This window comes from Scyliorhinus canicula, chromosome 22 (assembly GCF_902713615.1).
Source record: "Scyliorhinus canicula chromosome 22, sScyCan1.1, whole genome shotgun sequence".
In the NCBI taxonomy this organism is placed as follows: Eukaryota; Metazoa; Chordata; class Chondrichthyes; order Carcharhiniformes; family Scyliorhinidae; genus Scyliorhinus; species Scyliorhinus canicula.
The window spans coordinates 28480610-28500521 of NC_052167.1; the positions used below are offsets into that span (position 1 = coordinate 28480610).

Here is a 19912-nt window from a genome sequence, read left to right on the forward strand (position 1 = left end):
CGTTGCACTCCCTCTGCGGAAAGTATATCCCTTGTTGGATAAGGGGACCAAAACTGTACATAATACGCCAAGTATGGTCTCACCAAGGCTCTATACAACTGCAGCAAGGCATCTTTACTCCTGTATTCAAATCCTCTTGCGATGAAGGCCGACCAAAGTTATTCACGTATATGCGCTTGTACTCGATCTGCCATGTTCCATGCCCATTTACTTAGCTCATCCAACTCCTCATCAAGCTTCCTTGCACCTCCTCATAACTTAGATTCTCATCAAGTTTGACCTCATCAGAAAATTTGAAAATATTACAATTGGTCCCCACATCCAAATCATTAGCATAGATTGTGAACAGCTCTGGCCCCAGCCCCAGACAACGTGCCTGGCCGGGAATGATTATTTGCATCTACCTTGCGTGACAAGTTAATCTGATATGAGTTGGGGTTCCAATGCCCCCAAGCTGCTTTTGATCATTGAACAGTCAGCCTGCCTCATTAATTGTACCCCAGGTTCTTCTTCTTTGGCTCTAGATACCCTCATTAAACAAGTGATCTAAGGGTTTGCTTAGTCTTTGCCAGGCAAACAATTGAAAGATTTATAGTAATTGGTTAAAATCTTAACAGAATTCTCTTGGTCTCTTGACTTGTCCAATTTTCGATGCATGTTTCCATTGGGGCTAAAGGAATCGAGGAATAAGGGGGGGAAGACTGGATCAGGGTATTGAACTTGATGATCAGCCATGGTCATAATGAATGGCGGAGCAGACTAGAAGGACCGTGTGCCTATTTTCTGTGTGTTTCTACGTCCCTACTGGATTAATGGAAGCTAAAATTCTACAGATTTCTCGATCTTTACTTTACCAGACTAAAGAACGTGGTGGATTTCTGCTCAGATTAGGCGTCAGATTGTCCAAGCTAAATGCTTCCATGACGCCCCGATGCCTCAGTTATCCTTCCCTGTCAATAACTTTTCCTGTCTTCCATTTGTGTACTTGTAGTTGGTGAGCCTTCCTCACCCCAACCAGTCATTTAGATATCACCCACCCCAAGTGTTTCTTTGCAAAGAGGTTAGCTACTTTAAAACAGACTGGGAATTAATTGACTTTCAAAATTCCTGGTTTGTCAGGTGCCATTTATTTATGAGAGTTTAAATGGCTCACTGGTCACAAAGATCAGTTTTCATCCCAAAAGATCGTTCCGATTTGCTTCATCGGAGTTGAAGGTTTTAAGGAGATGCAGCAATGGATGCTGTTGTTTCAAGTGTGCGAGTCAGCCACTCACTTTCTTCATCTTTCTCCTCCAAGCACAAGCTTGATTTGAAGATTTTTGTTCAATATTCCATGAAATTATTGTCTGTTACATTCAACTTGGATCCATCTCTTGCCAAAGCGGCCAGAAAATGCAAGGATGGGAATTAACCTCAAAAGGGCCATTTTTATCTTGTGTCACTATTCTTATACCACTTTGAACTGACCCCAAATCATCCCAAGCTCTAATAGCTGCATCTATTTGAAAATAGTGGGGTGGGGTTCCTGGGAAATTAATCCATGCAACTCGTTCACATTGCATGGTTAGGAACATAAGGATTAGGAGCAGAAGTTGGCAGTTCAGCCCCTCGAGCCTGCTCCGACTATGGCTGATCTCTTCCTGGTCTTAAATCCATCTCCCTACCTGTTGTCCATATCCCTTTAACCCATTTTAAAAAAAAATCAGAAATATATATATCTCTTTCTTGAAACCATTTAATGCCTCACTATTGAAAGTCAATTAATTCCCAGTCTGTTTTAAAGTAGCTAACCTCTTTGCAAAGAAACACTTGGGGTGGGTGATATCTAAATGACTGGTTGGGGTGAGGAAGGCTCACCAACTACAAGTACACAAATGGAAGGCAGCAAGTTCCACAAATTCACCACCCACTGTGGGAGATAGTTCCTCCTCATCTCAGTTTTAAATCTTAACCTATATCTATGACCTCTCATCCTAGGGGATGGTCTGCGTTAACTTTATAAATCCCTCTTAGTATTTTATATACCTCGATCAGATCTCTTCTCATTTTACTAAACTCCAGCGAGATTAAGCCCAAGCTGTTTAATCTCTTCTCGTACGTCAACCCTTTCATCCCTGGAATCAATGTGATGAACCTCCTCTGAACTGCCAATATTTGTAATAACATTATTATTCCTTCAAGTCCCAAGCCAATCCATCCTCCTCCATGACCTTTCCTGGAGCGTGACCTTTCATGTTGCAATTCCACCCTATCCCTAGGTAGCCAATAAATCTCTCTTAATGCTGCCTCCTCCTACACATGATGTGGAGATGCCGACGTTGGACTGGGGTGAGCACAGTAAGAAGTCTTACAACACCAGGTTAAAGTCCAACAGATTTGTTCCAAATTTGCTCCGAAAGCTAGTGATTTGGAACAAACCTGTTGGACTTTAACCTGGTGTTGTAAGACTTCTTACTGTGCTCCTACACATGGACAGTGACCTCCAGCATAACCAAGGTTCTGCTCTCGACACCTCGTCTTCATTTACGTAAGCCATAGTGCTTGTTGACGACACGCATTGTGACCCCTCAGTCCCCATCCTTGTCTGAGTTCCCTGCACCGTTGCCATCTGACTGCATAGGATCATGGACGAGCCAGAACATATGGCAGTTCAGTTGGTAAGACCGAAACTGTCATAAGAACATAAGAACATAAGAACATAAGAACTAGGAGCAGGAGTAGGCCATCTGGCCCCTCGAGCCTGCTCCGCCATTCAATGAGATCATGGCTGATCTTTTGTGGACTCAGCTCCACTTTCCGGCCCGAACACCATAACCCTTAATCCCTTTATTCTTCAAAAAACTATCTATCTTTACCTTAAAAACATGTAATGAAGGAGCCTCAACTGCTTCACTGGGCAAGGAATTCCATAGATTCACAACCCTTTGGGTGAAGAAGTTCCTCCTAAACTCAGTTCTAAATCTACTTCCCCTTATTTTGAGGCTATGCCCCCTAGTTCTGCTGTCACCCGCCAGTGGAAACAACCTGCCCGCATCTATCCTATCTACTCCCTTCATAATTTTAAATGTTTCTATAAGATCCCCCCTCATCCTTCTAAATTCCAACGAGTACAGTCCCAGTCTACTCAACCTCTCCTCATAATCCAACCCCTTCAGCTCTGGGATTAACCTAGTGAATCTCCTCTGCACACCCTCCAGCGCCAGTACGTCCTTTCTCAAGTAAGGAGACCAAACTGAACACAATACTCCAGGTGTGGCCGCACTAACACCTTATACAATTGCAACATAACCTCCCTAGTCTTAAACTCCATCCCTCTAGCAATGAAGGACAAAATTCCATTTGCCTTCTTAATCACCTGTTGCACTTGTAAACCAACCTTCTGTGACTCATGCACTAGCACACCCAAGTCTCTCTGAACAGCGGCATGCTTTAATATTTTATCGTTTAAATAATAATCCCGTTTGCTGTTATTCCTACCAAAATGGATAACCTCACATTTGTCAACATTGTATTCCATCTGCCAGACCCGAGCCCATTCATTTAACCTATCCAAATCCCTCTGCAGACTTCCAGTATCCTCTGCACTTTTCGCTTTACCACTCATCTTAGTGTCATCTGCAAACTTGGACACATTGCCCTTGGTCCCCAACTCCAAATCATCAATGTAAATTGTGAACAATTGTGGGCCCAACACGGATCCCTGAGGGACACCACTAGCTACTGATTGCCAATGTTTGGATGTCACCTAAAATTCTACACCATTACAGTGGATCCACTCCCCTGAGGTGCTGGTTGCTGAGACTGAATCCAGCAAGGGCAGCACGGTGGACAGTGGTTAGCACTGCTGCCTCACACCGTCAGGGACCCCGGGTTCAATTCCAGCCTTGGGTGACTTTCTATCTGGAGTTTTCACTTTCTCCCTGTGTCTGCTTGGGTTTCCTCCAGGTTTACCGGTTTCCTCCCACAGTCCAAAAAATTTGCAGGATAGGTGCATCGGCCATGCTAAGTTGCCCCTTAGTGTCCAAACGTTAGGGTAGGATATGGGGCTAGGATGGGAAGTGGGCCTGGGTAGGGTGCTCTTTGCGAGGGTTGGTGCATAATCGATGGGCTGAATGGCCTCTTTGTGCACTGTAGCGATTCTATGACTGTGTCACCTCAGTTCTTCTCCCTGTGCTGATCAGTGATCAGACTCCCCTTCAGGCAAATACCAGACGACCTACTGGATTCTTCAACATTTTACAGCTGCATGCACAGATACTTCCTGGTTGCTCTGACTGTGCGATGTGGCAGATCCGGGAGGCTTCCAGCGTCCCGGATGGCGACATCTGCAGAAAGTGCACCCTCCTCATAGACCGCATGGTTCGGTTGGAGCAGCAGTTGGATGCACCTGGGAGCATGCAGGTGGTGGAAAGCGTCATAGATAGCAGTTATGTAGATGTGGTCACACCCAAGGTGCAGGCAGAGAGATGGATGACGACCAGAAGGGGCAGGCAGTCAGTGCAGGAATCCCCTGTGGTGGTTCCCCCTCTCGAACAGGTATACCCCTTTGGATACTGTCGGCGGGGATTGCCTATCAGGGGAAAACAGCAGCAGCCAAAGCAGTGGCACCGCGGCTGGCTCTGATGTTCAGGGAGGGTCAAAGCGCAGAAGAGCAATAGTCATAGGGGACTCTATAGTCTGGGGCACAGATAGGCGCTTCTGTCGACGTGAAAGAGACTCCAGGATGGTATGTTGCCTCCCTGGTGCCAGAGTCCAGGATGTCTCCGAACGGGTAGCGGGCATCCTGAAGGGGGAGGGCAAACAGGCAGAGGTCGTTGTACATATTGGTACTAACGACATGGGCAGGAAGGGGCATGAGGTCCTGCAGCAGGATTTAGGGAGCTAGGCAGAAAGTTAAAAGACAGGACCTCCAGGGTTGTAATCTCGGGATTACTCTCTGTGCCACGTGCCAGTGAGGCTAGAAATAGGAAGATAGAGCAGCTAAACATGTGGCTAAACAGCTGGTCTATTACAGGTAGAGAATATACAGTGAATGGTAGAACCCTCAAGAGTATTGACAGTCAGAGAGATCTAGGTGTACAGGTCCACAGGTCACTGAAAGGGGCTACACAGGTGTGCTAGCCTTTATAAACAGGGGGATTGAGTTTCGGAACCACAAGGTCATGCTGCAGCTTTACATAACTCTGGTGCGGCCGCACCTGGAGTACTGCATGCAGTTCAGAGGCAGTTTCTTTACTCAGAGAGTAGTAGGGGTGTGGAACGCCCTGCCTGCAACAGTAGTAGACTCGCCAACTTTAAGGGCATTTAAGTGGTCACTGGATAGACATATGGATGAAAATGGAATAGTGTAGGTCAGATAGGCTTCAGATGGTTTCACAGGTCGGCGCAACATCGAGGGCCGAAGGGCCCGTACTGCGCTGTAGTGTTCTATGTTCTAGGTGGAGAAGGTAGTCAAGGTGGCATACGGCATGCTTGCCTTCATTGGCTGGGGCATTGAATATAAAAATTGGTAAACCATGTTGCAGCTGTATAGAACCTTAGTGAAGCCACACATGGAGTATAGTGTTCAATTCTAGTCGCCACACTACCAGAAGGATGTGGAGGCCTTGCAGAGGGTGCAGAATAGGTTTACTGGGACTTTTGCCTGGTATGGAGGGCATTCGCTATGAGGAGAGGTTGAATAAACTCGGTTTGTTCTCACTGGAACGAAGGAGGTTGAGTGGTGGCCTGATAGAGGTCTACAAAATTATGAGGGACATAGACAGAGTGGATTGTCAGAGACTTTTTCCCAGGGTAGAGGGTCAATTACTAGGGGGTATAGGTTTACGGTGCGAGGGGCAAGGTTTAGAGGAGATGTACGAGGCAATTCTTTTTTACATAGAGGGTAGCGGATGATTGGAACTCGCTGCCGGGGGAGGTGGTGGAAGCAGGGACGATAGTGACGTTTAAGAGGCATTTTGACAAATACATGAATAGGATGGGAATAGAGGGATACGGACCCTGGACGTGTAGAAAATTTTAGTTTAGACGGGCAGCATGGTGGTCGGAGGCTTGGAGGGCTGAAGGGCCGGTTCCTGTGCTGTACTTTTCTTTGTTCTTTACTGTGAATCTGTGCTCCAGAATGAGTGGCAGCTACTTCAACCCGATGACTCTTACACTTTGCAGTTCCTTTCTAAATCTTCTAGCCTTCCTCCATCTTGGCTTAGCTTTGAAGAGTATCCTTTAAAATCTACCATTTTACAGATCCGATGGTACCTTCCTTAGTATTCCCTATTCCTCCCCATGTCTAATCAGCTCCTTTTGTAAACACCTTCAGATGTTTTTCCAGTGTCGATAATACCATATAACTACATGTTTTTCGAGTTTTGTAGAATGCTGCTGTAGAATTACATAAATAGAGATTTTAGTCTAACTTATGTGAATCCGGATCCCAAAAGTGAAAGGGCAATAATACTAATCAACCGCAGCTAGTTTATGATCCATAAAATAAAATACAAATACTGCGGATGTTGGAAACCTGAAATAAAACCAGCAAGTGCTGGAAATCCCCAGCTGGCCTGTCCAGCATCAATGGTGGGAGAAAGACAGTTAACATTTCAACTCTTGACTTTTCACTTCTGATGAAAGGCCATAGACCTGGAGCATTAACTCTTTTTCTCTCTCCACTGTTGCTGCCAGATCTGCTGCGTATTTCCACCACTTGCTGTTTTTAATCTCATGCTCAGTAAAACCTGCATTTGGAACCGTGGGGAAACCCATTAAGGCCCAAAGATTCATTGATTTGAGATCCCAGTATATGAGAAGGTAAAAGTGCAATCGTATGTTAGAAATTTAAAGATGTGCAGTTTGATATTTGTATTCTGGTGCATTTGTGACAAATGATTAATATACTTTGATGTATTGTTTTTATCCAGAGGACGTCATGCAAAGTACTTACTGTGAAATTGAGCTGGATAAACCAAAACGGGATGCTTTTGTGTATGCCATCAAGAACCACTACTGGTATCAGATGTATATCGATGATTTGCCAATTTGGGGTAAGTGACCGCTTGGGTTGAGTTTAATGTTCGCAAAAAGGCAAGCTGAATTACATTTGCTTATCGTCTTTTCCAATTCTCCCCATTCCATTCTCCTGAAAATGGTGGGAGACATTATTGAGCCCTTGGGCCTTTTCCAACATTCGTTAGAGCTTGACGCAAATTGGGGCAGGCATGGGCTATTCGGGCCGTCAAACCTGCTTCACCCTTAATCACAGCTCTTCATCACTCTACCTACCTACGCTCTCCCTTCTCTTACTTCCCTACAACTTTCTTGATCTCTGTGTTTCATATACCTGAGGTTTGAGCATCTCCAACCATCTGGAGTACAGAATTCCAAAGTCTCCAAACCCTTTGAGCCGCAAAATGTTTCCCCATCTCAATTCTAAATGGCTGATCCCTTATTCTGAGACTGTGATCCCTCTTTCTAAATTTCACAGCCAGGAGAATCATCCTTTCGTGGCCTTACAATTCCTTTTCAAATTTTATGTTTCAATGGGAGAAATATTTTCAGTGGAATGAGTCTATTAAATCTCTCCTTTTTCAGACAATCTCCTCATCCTAGAAATTTGTCCAGTGAACCTCTGTTCTATTCCCTATATTCTTCTTTAATAAGGTCCCCGCCCCCACCCTTCCCCCAAAAGCCTGTCCACCATCTATAAGGCACAAGTCAGGCGTGTGATGGAATACTCTCCACTTGCCTGGATGAGTGCAGCTCGACCAGCGATCCAAGAAGCTCGACACTGTCCAGGGCAATGCAGCCCGCATGTTTGGCACCTCATCCACAAACATTGATTGCCTGCACACCACTGATGCACAGTCGCAGCAATGTGCAGCACCTACAAGGAATTCACCAAAGCTGCTTTGACGGGGCTTTCCAAACCCACAGCCACTGCCATCTGGAAGGACAAAGGCAGCAGATACATGGGAACGCCAGCACCTGCAAGTTCCCTTTCTGATTTTGAAATATATCGGCCGTTCCTTCACAAAGTCCCAGAACTCCCTCAACAGTGATGTGGGTGTACCTACACCTTATGGACTGCAGTGGTTCAAGAAGGCAGCTCGCCACTACCTTCTCAAGGGCAATTAGGGATGGGCAACGAAGCCTGGCCTAGCCAGAGAAACCCACATCCCCTAAATGAATAAAACAAACACCAGCAGCACTTTAGGATCTATGCAGGCATATAGTTGAAGGTGGCAGGAGAGATTGAGAAAGCAGTTAAAGCAGCATATGGGATCCTGGGCTTTATAAATAGAGGAATAGAATCCAAAAGCAAGGGTAGTATGATGAACCTAGAAAACCACTAGTTTGGCCTCTAGTATTGTGTCTACATTTCAGAATGTGAAATCATAGAGAGTGCAGTAAAGCTTCACGAGAATGGTTACAGGGATGAGGAACATCAGTTTTGGGGATAGATTGAAGAAACAAAGATTTAATGAGCACAAGTGCCATGAGTCCAGACAAAATAACTGGGGAGAAACTGATCGAGGACAAAATGTGAAGAGACTGGCAAAAGGAGCAACGGCAACAAGAGGAAAAACCTTTTTACACAAATGATGTGCGGTGCTCTGCCTGAGTGTGTGGTGGAGGCCGATTCAACCAGTTTCAAAAGGCAGCTGGATAATTCAAAGGAAAATGGAGGTGGAACAGAGATTCACTAGCCTGGTTCCTGGAAAGATGGTCCTTGCCACTTGTCAGCCCAAGCCTGGACATTGTCCAGGTCTTGCTGTACTTGGACATGGACTGCTTCAGTATCTGAGGAGTCATGAATGATGTTGAACATTGTATAATCGTCGACGAACATCCCCACTAGTGACCTTATGATGGAAGGAAGGTAATTTTTGAAGCAGCTGAAAATGGTTCCACCTAGAACAATACCCTGTGGAACTCCTACAGTGATGCCCAAGAACAAAGATGACTGATCTCCAACCAACACACGCATCTTCCTTTGTGCTGGGTATGAGTCAAATTGGTGGAATGTTTCCCCATTGATTCAAAGAACAATACAGCACAGGAACAGGCCCTTCAGCCCTCCAAACCTGTACCGGTCATGATACCACCCATGGCCAAAACCCTCAGCACTTCCTTGTGCCGTATCCCTCTATACCCATCCTATCCATGTGTTTGTCAAGATGCCTTTTGAACAGCATTAATGTATCTGCTTCCACAACCTCTCCTAGCAACGTGTTCCAGGCACTCATAGAATCATTGAATTTACAGTGCAGAAGGAGGCCATTCGGCCCATCGAGCCTGACAAAGAGCACCCTCCTGAAACCCACGTATCTACCCTATCTCCATAACCCAGTAACCCCCACTTAATATTTTTTGGACACTTAAGGGCAATTTAGTATGGCCAATCCACCTAACCCGCACATCTTTGGACTGTGGGAGGAAACCGGAGCACCCGGAGGAAACCCACGCAGACGCGGGGAGCATGTGCAGACTTCGCACAGTCAGTGACCCAGCCGGGAATCAAACCTGGGTTCTTGGAGCTGTGAAGCAACTGTGCTAAGCACTATGCTAGCATGTGGCGACCAGACTTGTGTGTGATATTCCAAGTTTTCCCAAAACTTCTGAGAATTTTGCTAGGGTTCCTTAGTGCCGTACTTGCTCAAATGTGGCATTAATGGTTGCTGAGATGTTCACTGTTTTAAAAAGATTAACATTGTTTTGTTTTAAAAACTGCTTCTCCATTTCTGCTGCACCACACCTGTAGAACATAGAGAGTGGGCCGTGTGCTCCCCATACCACAATCTAGTAAAAGTTGTGGGTCCGGTGAACTCCATGATACACTTTGGGGTTCTCTAAACCTTGGCCCACAACAGGCCACTTACCACTCCTCTAAGATTCACCTTTTTTGTCCATAGAACTTAGAACATACAGTGCAGAAGGAGGCCATTGGGCCCATCGGGTTTGCACCGACCTACTTCAGCCCTCACTTCCGCCCTATCCCCATAACCCAATAACCCCTCCCAACCGTTTTTGGTCACTAAGGGCAATTTACCATGGCCAATCCACCTAACCTGCACGCCTTTGGACTGTGGGAGGAAACCGGAGCACTCGGAGGAAACCCACGCAGACACTGGGAGAACGTGCAGACTCCGCACAGACAGTGACCCAGCCGGGAATCGAACCTGGGACCCTGGTGCTGTGAAGCCACACTTGTGCTGCCCATGTTTGAACCCAGGTTATATTGAGGCCTGGTGCTGAGTGACGCTGGTCCCCTTTTAGAATTTTAACCTTTATTTTATAATTACACTCCTTGTTCTTTCCTTTTGAAATGAACCACTTCACACTTCCCGGTATTGAATTTCATCTGCCACTTGTTGCCTATTGCACTAGACTGTCTGTACCCCTGTCTGTATCCTACATCATTGTCCTTCTCGCAGTGGACAATGCTTTAAATATTTGTCTCATCTGTAAATCTTGTTCCATAAACATTAATACCCTGCCGAACAACTATTTATCAATCTCTGGTTAGAAAATTTCCTGTTGACATTCAACATCTTGCAGCATTTTAGTGGGGCACAGTTTCACTACTGTCCATGAAGAAGTATTCTCTGGTATCATCCTCGATCGGCCTAGCTCTAATTTTCATTCTGATTGCCCACCAGAGGAAATAGTTTCTGTCTGTCAATCCTAATAAATCCTTTAAACATCTCAATTAGTTCAGACCTTAATCTTCTATGCTTGAGGGATGAGTACACGCCTAGTCTGCAATCTGTCTTCGCAACAAGCCTTTTTGCTCTGTCATTCGGGTGAACCTGCACTTCACCCGCTAATTCCATTAGTTTTTAGAATTAATTCTTGTACCTGTCTGCTAGCATTCTGCTTTTGTAATTGGACTTTAAAATCTCTGCCACATCACAGTTCCTAGCTTCACGCCATTCGGAAAACACTGTGCTCTAATTTTCTCAAGTCCCGAGTGGTGATCGTATATTTCCCACGTTGACCTCCGTCTGCCACGGTTTTGTCCACTCAGTTTCCCAATGTCCATTTGCAATTTCCTGCTCCCACCTACGTTATTTTCTGTGCCACCTAACTTTGTCTCAGTCTTGCTTTGTGATCAGGTTCACAAGGTGCCAGCTTCCCCTCTGCAAACGTGTTCACGTTTCCTCACCATGGAATCTGGGGCACAGCCGATTCCCATCCTTAACTGATCTCGTATATGTGTTTCCAAGCAGTGGTCGCTGAAACTACATCACAAGCCAAATCGCAGCTGTCTTTTCCCGTTTCCCTTACCCAGGGACATGAAAGTACCTATTGCAGCTTTTGAGCTGATCCAGCTAGGAACAGCAAATTCAGCGTAGAACAGTAATTAAGCTATTTCTGCTAGAGTTGTACTGAAGCATTGTGCATCGGATTCCTAGTTTTGTGTTGATTCTTCCAGTGAAGCAATTTCATGGTGGAGAAAAGGAGAGTTTGGAGATTGTGGTTCCGGGGGTGTTGGAGAAGTGTCGTAAGTTCGAGGAGGTCAAGGACAGGGCCATTAAACCGTTTTCAAACACCGATTTTAAAAACTATAAAGTGGAGGCATTGTTGAACAAGGAGCCAAAGTAGGTGAAGAAGGACAGGTGATTAATAAGGGGACCAGGGGTTATGGGGAGAAGGCAGGAGAATGGGGATGAGAAAAATATCAGCCATGATTGAATGGCGGAGCAGACTCGATGGGCCGAGTGACCTAATTCTGCTCCTCTGTCTTGTGGTCCTATAGGTGGTGGGTAAGTGTGAGTTAGTGTGGAGTAGGATATGGGCTGTGGAGGTTGAGCATCCACTGGGTGAATGTTGGGATAGATAAATCTATGGGTGATGAAGCCATGGATGAGAATTTAAGAGGCATATGAGCAAAGGTAGGGGTGGTGTCAGGCCGTGCTGTGGAGTACAAATAGGACATCTTTGGGCTGGGGAGCATATAGCTCAGCTTGGTGTAGAGCACGGACAATATCAGGGTGGAGACTGTATCTGAGGATACAGAATTTGTGGGGGTGGAGATCACGGCTTCAGCCATTAGTAGTCTATTCATGACCGGACAGCTGATGAGTTGTCTTGACAGCGCATGCAGGACAGGAGAGATGATGGGAGATGTTCGCTCCACTTCTTGCATCATATTGCCAGGAGTTAATAGGAAAGGGACGAAACCAAAGTAACTTGTGCTTGGGGTGAGCCATTGGTGGTGATGCTCTGACTAGGATTGGAACTGAGCAAGGGGCTATCTTGTTGAGTAGGGCAATGGGCTAAGTAAGAGCTTGTGAAAGAACACGAATCTGACTGAGAACACCAAACTGTGTCTCTACTAAGCCTGTGCCCTCGGCGCACTCCTCTATATAACCGAGATACTGGCAACCTGCCAGTCAGGAGAAAATGCTGAATAGTTTCCACCTTCACTGTCTCAGACATCTGGCAGGACGAGGTCATCATGAGGTCCTGGAATGTGCTAATTCCAACAGCATACACTCGGCCACATTTGTTATTGGATGACAGCCGGATATCCAAAGGACTGTGCTGTAAATTAGCCACTGGGTCAAACCTCCTGGGCATCCATGCCTCTGCTAGAAGGACACCTGCAAGTGGGATCTGAAGATGTCAGACGTTGACACTGACAACTGGGAGACTGTTGCCAATGGCTGTGACCTCTGGGGGCTCTGGGGTCTGCGGGTGTCTGCCAGGGCGGCGGTCTGCGGGTGCCTGCCGGGGCGGTGGTCTGCGGGTGCCTGCCGGGGCGGCGGTCTGCGGGTGCCTGCCCGGGCAGGGGTCTGCGGGTGCCTGCCGGGGCGGGGGTCTGCGGGTGCCTGCCGGGGCGGGGGTCTGCGGGTGCCTGCCGGGGCGGGGGTCTGTGGGTGCCTGCCGGGGCGGGGGTCTGCGGGTGCCTGCCGGGGCGGGGGTCTGCGGGTGCCTGCCGGGGCGGGGGTCTGCGGGTGCCTGCCGGGGCGGCGGTCTGCGGGTGCCTGCCGAGACGCGCACTCCATAGAAAATTACTGAATTTGTTGGGCGGGGGCAGTACCTGAGCAAGAGGAACCAATTACAATGTCAGCTGGCGTGGGGGCAAAAAGGAAGTTGCGTAGTCGTCGGGTTAAGGATCTCGGCAACGTGAGCTGGGAGAGAAACTAGAGAACTCATGGTTAGGCCAAGGAGAAATCTTAGTTTAACGAAAGAGGGAATCTAAAGAGAAGTAGTGACAAAGATGCAGGCCATTGAATCCAACCAGTCAGCGTGGCTTTTCACCTTCTGAGAAAATAGATTGAATCTCTTATTTCCTGCTTTTCAATGTATCCCATCAGTATCTTTAATTTCACTCATCTATTCAATCTAATCTTGAATGTTTCTGCATTTACAGCTGACCCTGAAAGTGAATTCCACAGCCTTGCATGAAGAATTTGCTCCTGCCTTCTGTTCTAAATCACTTCTGTTTAATCTTGCAGATCTGACCCCTTGTTCTCAACCTCTGTTACTGGGAACAGTCTGCTTTTATTCAATCTGTCACATCCTTGCATAATATAACTACTTCTACAGCATCACCCCCATGTTCGGTATAATAAAGACCCAGCTTTTCAAGGTTTATCTCTGCATTTTCTCGTGAGCAGTTTTTTTTTTAGTGAATTTACATATTCTTTAAAGTCTCGCTCTCTTTCCCAATAGTGTGAAGGCCATTTCTTTGTAAACTCAGTCTTGGATCTTGTATTCTATACCTCTCGTGATTAAAGCCTACGATTCCATGATGTTTTCTTCAAACAAACGCGAGGTGGTGTCCCTATTGCCCTGCGAATCAGTACCGAAAGAATTTCTCTGCTCTTCTAAGAACCAATTTTATTTTCGTTCTGTCTTATTTATTAGCCAAAATGTATTACATTGCAATTAATGGCATCGCATTTTCCCCCTCACATTTCAGCTCATTCTCCAATCTTACTAATATCCTATTGTGACTTAATTTTGCCATCCTCTTGATAAATTCTATTTGCCTATAATTTCACTAATAATCTCCCATGCAGTATTACGTCAGAGGTTGAATCCCTGGCTTAGTCTCAGTGGACAGCAGTCTGTATTGGGCCTGTTGTGATGTTGCAGTTGTGTGGTAATTTCATATGCATCTTTTTGGGGGAGGGAGGGGGGGTGGGGGTGGCGCGGCACAGTGGTTAGCACCGCTGCCTCACAGCTCCAGGGACCTGAGTTTGATTCCGGGTGACTGTGTGGAGTCTGCACACTTTCCCCGCGTCTCCCGGTGCTCCAGTTTCCTCCCACAGTCAAAACGATGTGCAGCTTCGGTAGATTGACTATGCTAAATTGCCCCGAGTGGGATTACGGGGGTAGGGTGCTCTTTCAGAGGGTCGGTGCAGACTTGATGAGCCAAATGGTCACCTCCTGCTCTGTAGGGATTCCATGGTTCTAGGTAAAAACTTATTTGTACCGAACATCTCATCTGAGCCTTTCAACATTTGATATGCTGTGTTTTGAGTCAGCACGTTTGCACTCAGAAAAGTGACAAGGAACACCAGTTAATTGCTTTATATTGCTGGTGTCAGCTTTATCTTTATTTCATTAAGAAATGTGTTGTTTGAATGTATAATGAGTTATTAATGTTAACATTTCACAGTAACATTTCACAAATGTTAACTTTTCACAGTAATTTCATTGAAGCATGCTCGTGACAATAAGCGATTTTCATTTCACATTTGAGTGGCTTGATGTTCTGCTAGATGTTCAAGAAGTTCTGCATCAGAGAGGAAAGGCCTTGCTTTCTAAATTACGTGATACAATGTTTTTTTCTTGTTGTACGCAGGGATTGTTGGGGAAGCAGATGAAAACGGAGAGGATCACTTTCTCTGGACTTACAAAAAACTTGAGATAGGCTACAATGGCAATCGAATTGTGGATGTGAACTTGACCAGTGAGGGGAAGGTCAAGTTAGTGCCAAACACAAAAATTGCAATGTCATACTCTGTAAGTATAGTCTGCCAAAAAGCAGATTCATTTTACAATTAAAAGTTGGAAAATGCTGGAAAGACAACATTCCCTAAGGAGAAATTAAAGGTTTGGGTCATCTGCCATGTTTTCAGTTCTGGGATATGGGGTGTCTCGCGGCGAAGCCAGCATTGGATGCCCATACCCTCGGTGGTGGTGAGCTGCTGACTTGAACCACAGCACTCCCTGTGGTGTAGGTACACCCACTGTGCTGCTAGCGAGGGAGTTCCAGGATTTTGACCAGGCGACAATGAAGGAACGGCCAATTGTGTGTGTTGGGTGTGTGTGTGTGTTGGGTGGACGGACGCTGGTTACCTCGTCACCTCCAATGAAGCAAGGTCTGCCTTTGGCTGTCATTACCAGCAAAACGTGACATTAGGAGTAAAGTATTTTCAGAATTGGATGTGAATGACTTAGACACCAGAGAGGGATTGGCCCTTCCATTACAGTTTGTTGGTAGGTTTTTCCAGGAAGATGATTTGTTGGAACCATATGAAACATGCTCAAACTAAGAGAACAGATGATCAGTTCATGGAGGCGGCACTGTTGCTTCACAGCGTCGGGGTCCCAGTTCCGATTCCCGGGTTGGGTCAAGGTCTGTGCGGAGTCTGCACGTTCTCCCCGTGTCTGCGTGGGTTTCCTCCCGGGTGCTCCAGTTTCCTCCCGCAAGTCCTGAAAGACATCCTTGTTAGGTGAATTGGACATTCTGAATTCTCCCTCCCTGTACCCGAGCAGGCGCTGGAGTGGCGACTAGGGGCTTTTCACAGTTAACATCATTGCAGTGTTAATGTAAGCCTCATTGTGACAATAATAAAGATTATTATTATATTTTGGACTTTTAAGAGACTGACAAAGTTTAACCTTGAAGTTCCGGAGTGTGTATTGGCATTAAAGTTACTTGATTGTACATTTTTCTCATGGTAGACGTTTGTACTGATGGGGGTTCAATTCCACTGGGAAGACTCTCCAAGACAAAATGGTTGCTACCCTAAAAGGCCTTTTGGGGATAGTCATTTCCAGCTTTTCTCCTATCCAGTACAAGCAAAGAGTGAAGGATTTCATGGTGGCCGAACTTCAAGACGAACAAAATACGAGACGCAGATTGCAGTGCGAAGACGAGGTTGCTTATGGGAAGTATGAAGATGGAAGTACATCGAGCCAATTTGAGAGTCAAGCCCAACACCGGATGTGACCGTAGGCACTTGAACCTCAGAAATGCGCAGGGAATGGTTCATCAGCGTTATCGGAGTGATTCGAAGTATCATTATGCAATGAATTGTCCGCAGCAAAAGAATGGGTTTTTTGGAATTAGACATGAACATGAATTGCGAGGCTAAAGGTGGTGATTTGTGACGGGATATTCTAGCCACTGGGAATTTGAATCCGATGATGAGCATCTTGATGGTTGATTCATTCAACTGCACAGTTTCCGATTGCATTGCACTTCCTTCCACAGTGTTTGGGGTGTATTGGTTTAACTGCTGCCTGGAGTCTCAATGAGGCAGATCAGTGTAAGGAGCGCAGAAGCTCTACTTGCTTCAGGTTAAGGAGTTGATCATAATGCTCCTGTTTTCCAAAAGGGTACTTGCTCCTCCCTTGCAGGATAGGTGGGATGAGACTCTTCATCTGTGCTAATGTGCGTTGTAGCAAGAAAGCTCTGTTGTTAAGCAGATCAACAATGGAAAAAGCGCAGATGAAGCCTAGCACAGAGAATGTTTGGGAAAACTGTGGATCTACGTTTCACTTGGTCGGGCCATTACCCGTCATTAAGGAACCCAGATATTTCTCGTCGAAAGCAGTCGTCTTAACTTCTGGGGTCAAAGGTTTGGTGGATTAAAAGATGATTATTTGGAAGTTGCAAAGACAGTTGCACAACCAGTGCCACAAAAGCTACTTTAGGATGCTGGCGTGGTTGATAAAGAATACGACACCCTTACCGAGACAATCACAGCTCATTGTGCTGTTTGTGTTAAATATTGAAGGGCACCACCACATACTGTTTAGTCTGCAGTCTGTCACTGGCCAGGGAATTTATTGATGGTAATGCATGGGACAAGGTTGCACTTTGTCGATATGGTGACCAGATTTAGCTGCTTCGGCTGTAACACGTGACCAGGACACGCAAACCATTGTCAATAAAGTCATGGAGAAATGGGTGGATACCGAATTAGAAACGCCAACAATATTCCTGACTGAGGATGGAGGAGAGTTTGCGGATGAGGCATTTCAGGAGCTCGGAAAATTTGAATATCATAGTTATGTTGAGAGCCCGTTCAGTACTGGTTTGTGCGAGAAGAGACATGCGGTGACCGATGACCTCTTGCACAAGATGCTGGCTGATCAACCGGATTGCAAACGGAGCTGGCACGGGATGAAGAGTTGAGGGGCATAGTCCATACCAATTGGCGTACAGGAGGACTCAAGTTGCCTTCAGTGCTGTCGGGTGCTCCTCCTCTTGAAGAAGCTACGAGCAGCTGTTCTGCCCATGTAAACGCCCTGCTTGCAGGCAGGAAAGCTTTCATCAAGGCGGAGTTTCGAGAATAATTAGAAGAGCATTGCAACACTGCATAAGACTGTCTGAGGAAGATTTCAATTCTGGTTTAGAACATAGAATATTACAGCACAGTACGGGCCCTTCGGTCCTCGATGTTGCGCCGACCTGTGAAACCATCTGAAGCCTATCTGACCTACACTATTCCATTTTCATCCTTTTGTCTATCCAGTGACCACTTAAATGCCCTTAAAGTTGGCGAGTTTACTACTGTTGCAGGCAGGGCGTTCCACACCCCTACTACTCTCTGAGTAAAGAAACTGCCTCTGACATCTGTCCTATATCTACCACCCCTTAATTTAAAGCTATGTCCCCTCGTGTTGGTCATCACCATCCGAGGAAAGAGACTCTCACTGCACCCTATCTAACCCTCTGACTATCTTATATGTCTCTATTAAGTCACCTCTCAGCCTTCTCCTCTCTAACGAAAACAACCTCAAGTCCCTGAGCCTTTCCTCGTAAGACCTTCCCTCCATACCAGGCAACATCCTAGTAAATCTCCTCTGAACCCTTTCCAAAGCTTCCACATCCTTCCTATAATGTGGTGACCAGAACTGCACGCAGTACTCCAGGAGCGGCCACACCAGAGTTATGTACAGCTGCAGCATGACCTTGTGGCTCCGAAACTCAATCCCCCTACTGATAAAGGCTAGCACACCATATGCCTTCTTAACAGCCCTATTAACCTGGGTGGCAACTTTCAAGGATTTATGTACCTGGATGCCGAGATCTCTCTGTTCATCTACACTACCAAGAATCTTGCCATTAGCCCAGTACTCTGCATTCCTGTTACTCCTTCCAAAGTGAACCACCTCACGCTTTTCCGCATTAAACTCCATCTGCCACCTCTCAGCCCAGCTCTGCAGCTTATCTATATCCCTCTGTATCCTATAACATCCTTCAGCACTATCCACAACTCCACCGACCTTCGTGTATAAGAGAGAGAGGCAAAGGGAATAGGCTGCAGAAATTTTAGGGCGTGAGGTGAAAACTGATTATTCAACCTTCTCTGTTCAGCCTGTGTAAACCAGGTGTGTATTCCCAAATGGGGGCGGCCAACGTTATCACGGGTGGGTTTGCATGGAAAAGGTGGCACTTACAAGACCAGAGCTATGTTAGTGACCCAAAGATATCAGAGTGAACTCGTCCACAGCAAGGGGGGTAATTTCGAACATTTGTTTGGCCCTTTTGACAATATTTTCATGGGAGCGTGTAAGTCGATAAATATAAAAGCTGTTTTTCTGCAGGAGGATCCCCTCCAGAGGGAAATGTTTCACAAACCTCCTAAGGAGGAGGTACCAGAGGTGGAGAGACAACTTTGGAATTAGATTAAGTGCTTGTATGGTTTAAACATGGCTTACTCAATCACTATTGTTAAACTTGGATTGTCTTCATATGAAAACGGATCCTGCCATATTTCATTGGTACCGGGGTAGGAAACCTGCAACATCTTGATGCACGTGGATGATTTCCGCTACGTTTGCACAAGTGAGTGTTAAAACATAGCTATGGACACGGTTAGGGCAGACTTGGGAGTAAATGGGGCCTTTAAATATATTGGATTAGAAATTAAACAGTATAAATCCGAGATTACTTTGCATCAGCAGTCACATAGCTGGACTCTCCAGATAAATACTGTGGCTGCAAAAGCAGGGCAGAGACCTTGGATAAGAACATAAGAACTAGGAGCAGGACTAGGACATCTGGCCCCTTGAGCCTGCTCCACCATTTAATGAGATCATGGCTGATCTTTTGTGGACTTAGCTCCACTTTCTGGCCCAAACACCATAACCTTTAATCCCTATATTCTTCAAAAAACTATCTATCTTTATCTTTAAAACATTCAATGAAGGAGCCTCAACTGTTTCACTGGGTAAGGAATTCCGTAGATTCATAACCCGTTGGGTGAAGACGTTCCTCCTAAACTCAGTCCTAAATCTACTTCCCCTTATTTTGAGGCTATGCCCCCTAGTTGTGCTTTCACCCGCCAGTGGAAACAACCTGCCCGCATCTATCCTATCTATTCCCTTCATAATTTTATATGTTTCTATAAGATCCCCCCAAATCTTTCTAAATTCCAACGAGTACAGTCCCAGTCTATTCAACCTCTCCTCGTAATCCATCCCCTTCAACTCTGGGATTAACCTAGTGAATCTCCTCTGCACACCCTCCAGCACCAGTACGTCCTTTCTCAGGTAAGGAGACCAAAACTGAACACAATACTCCAGGTGTGGCCTCACAAACACCTTATACAATTGCAACATAGCCTCCCTAGTCTTAAACTCCATCCCTCTAGCAATGAAGGACAAAATTCTATTTGCCTCTTAATCACCTGTAAACCAACTTTTTGCGACTCATGCACTAGCA

General features: G+C 45.9%; 1 protein-coding gene across 1 annotated transcript in view; it reads left to right on the forward strand.

Annotated features, from left to right (window-relative positions):
• Positions 1–19912, forward strand: part of tm9sf3 (transmembrane 9 superfamily member 3) — a 128477-nt gene that overhangs the window by 38657 nt on the left and 69908 nt on the right. The window contains exons 3-4 of the mRNA XM_038782816.1: positions 6915–7037; positions 14813–14973. Coding sequence (XP_038638744.1) covers positions 6915–7037; positions 14813–14973 — 284 coding nt within the window. The remainder of the gene's footprint in view (positions 1–6914; positions 7038–14812; positions 14974–19912) is intronic.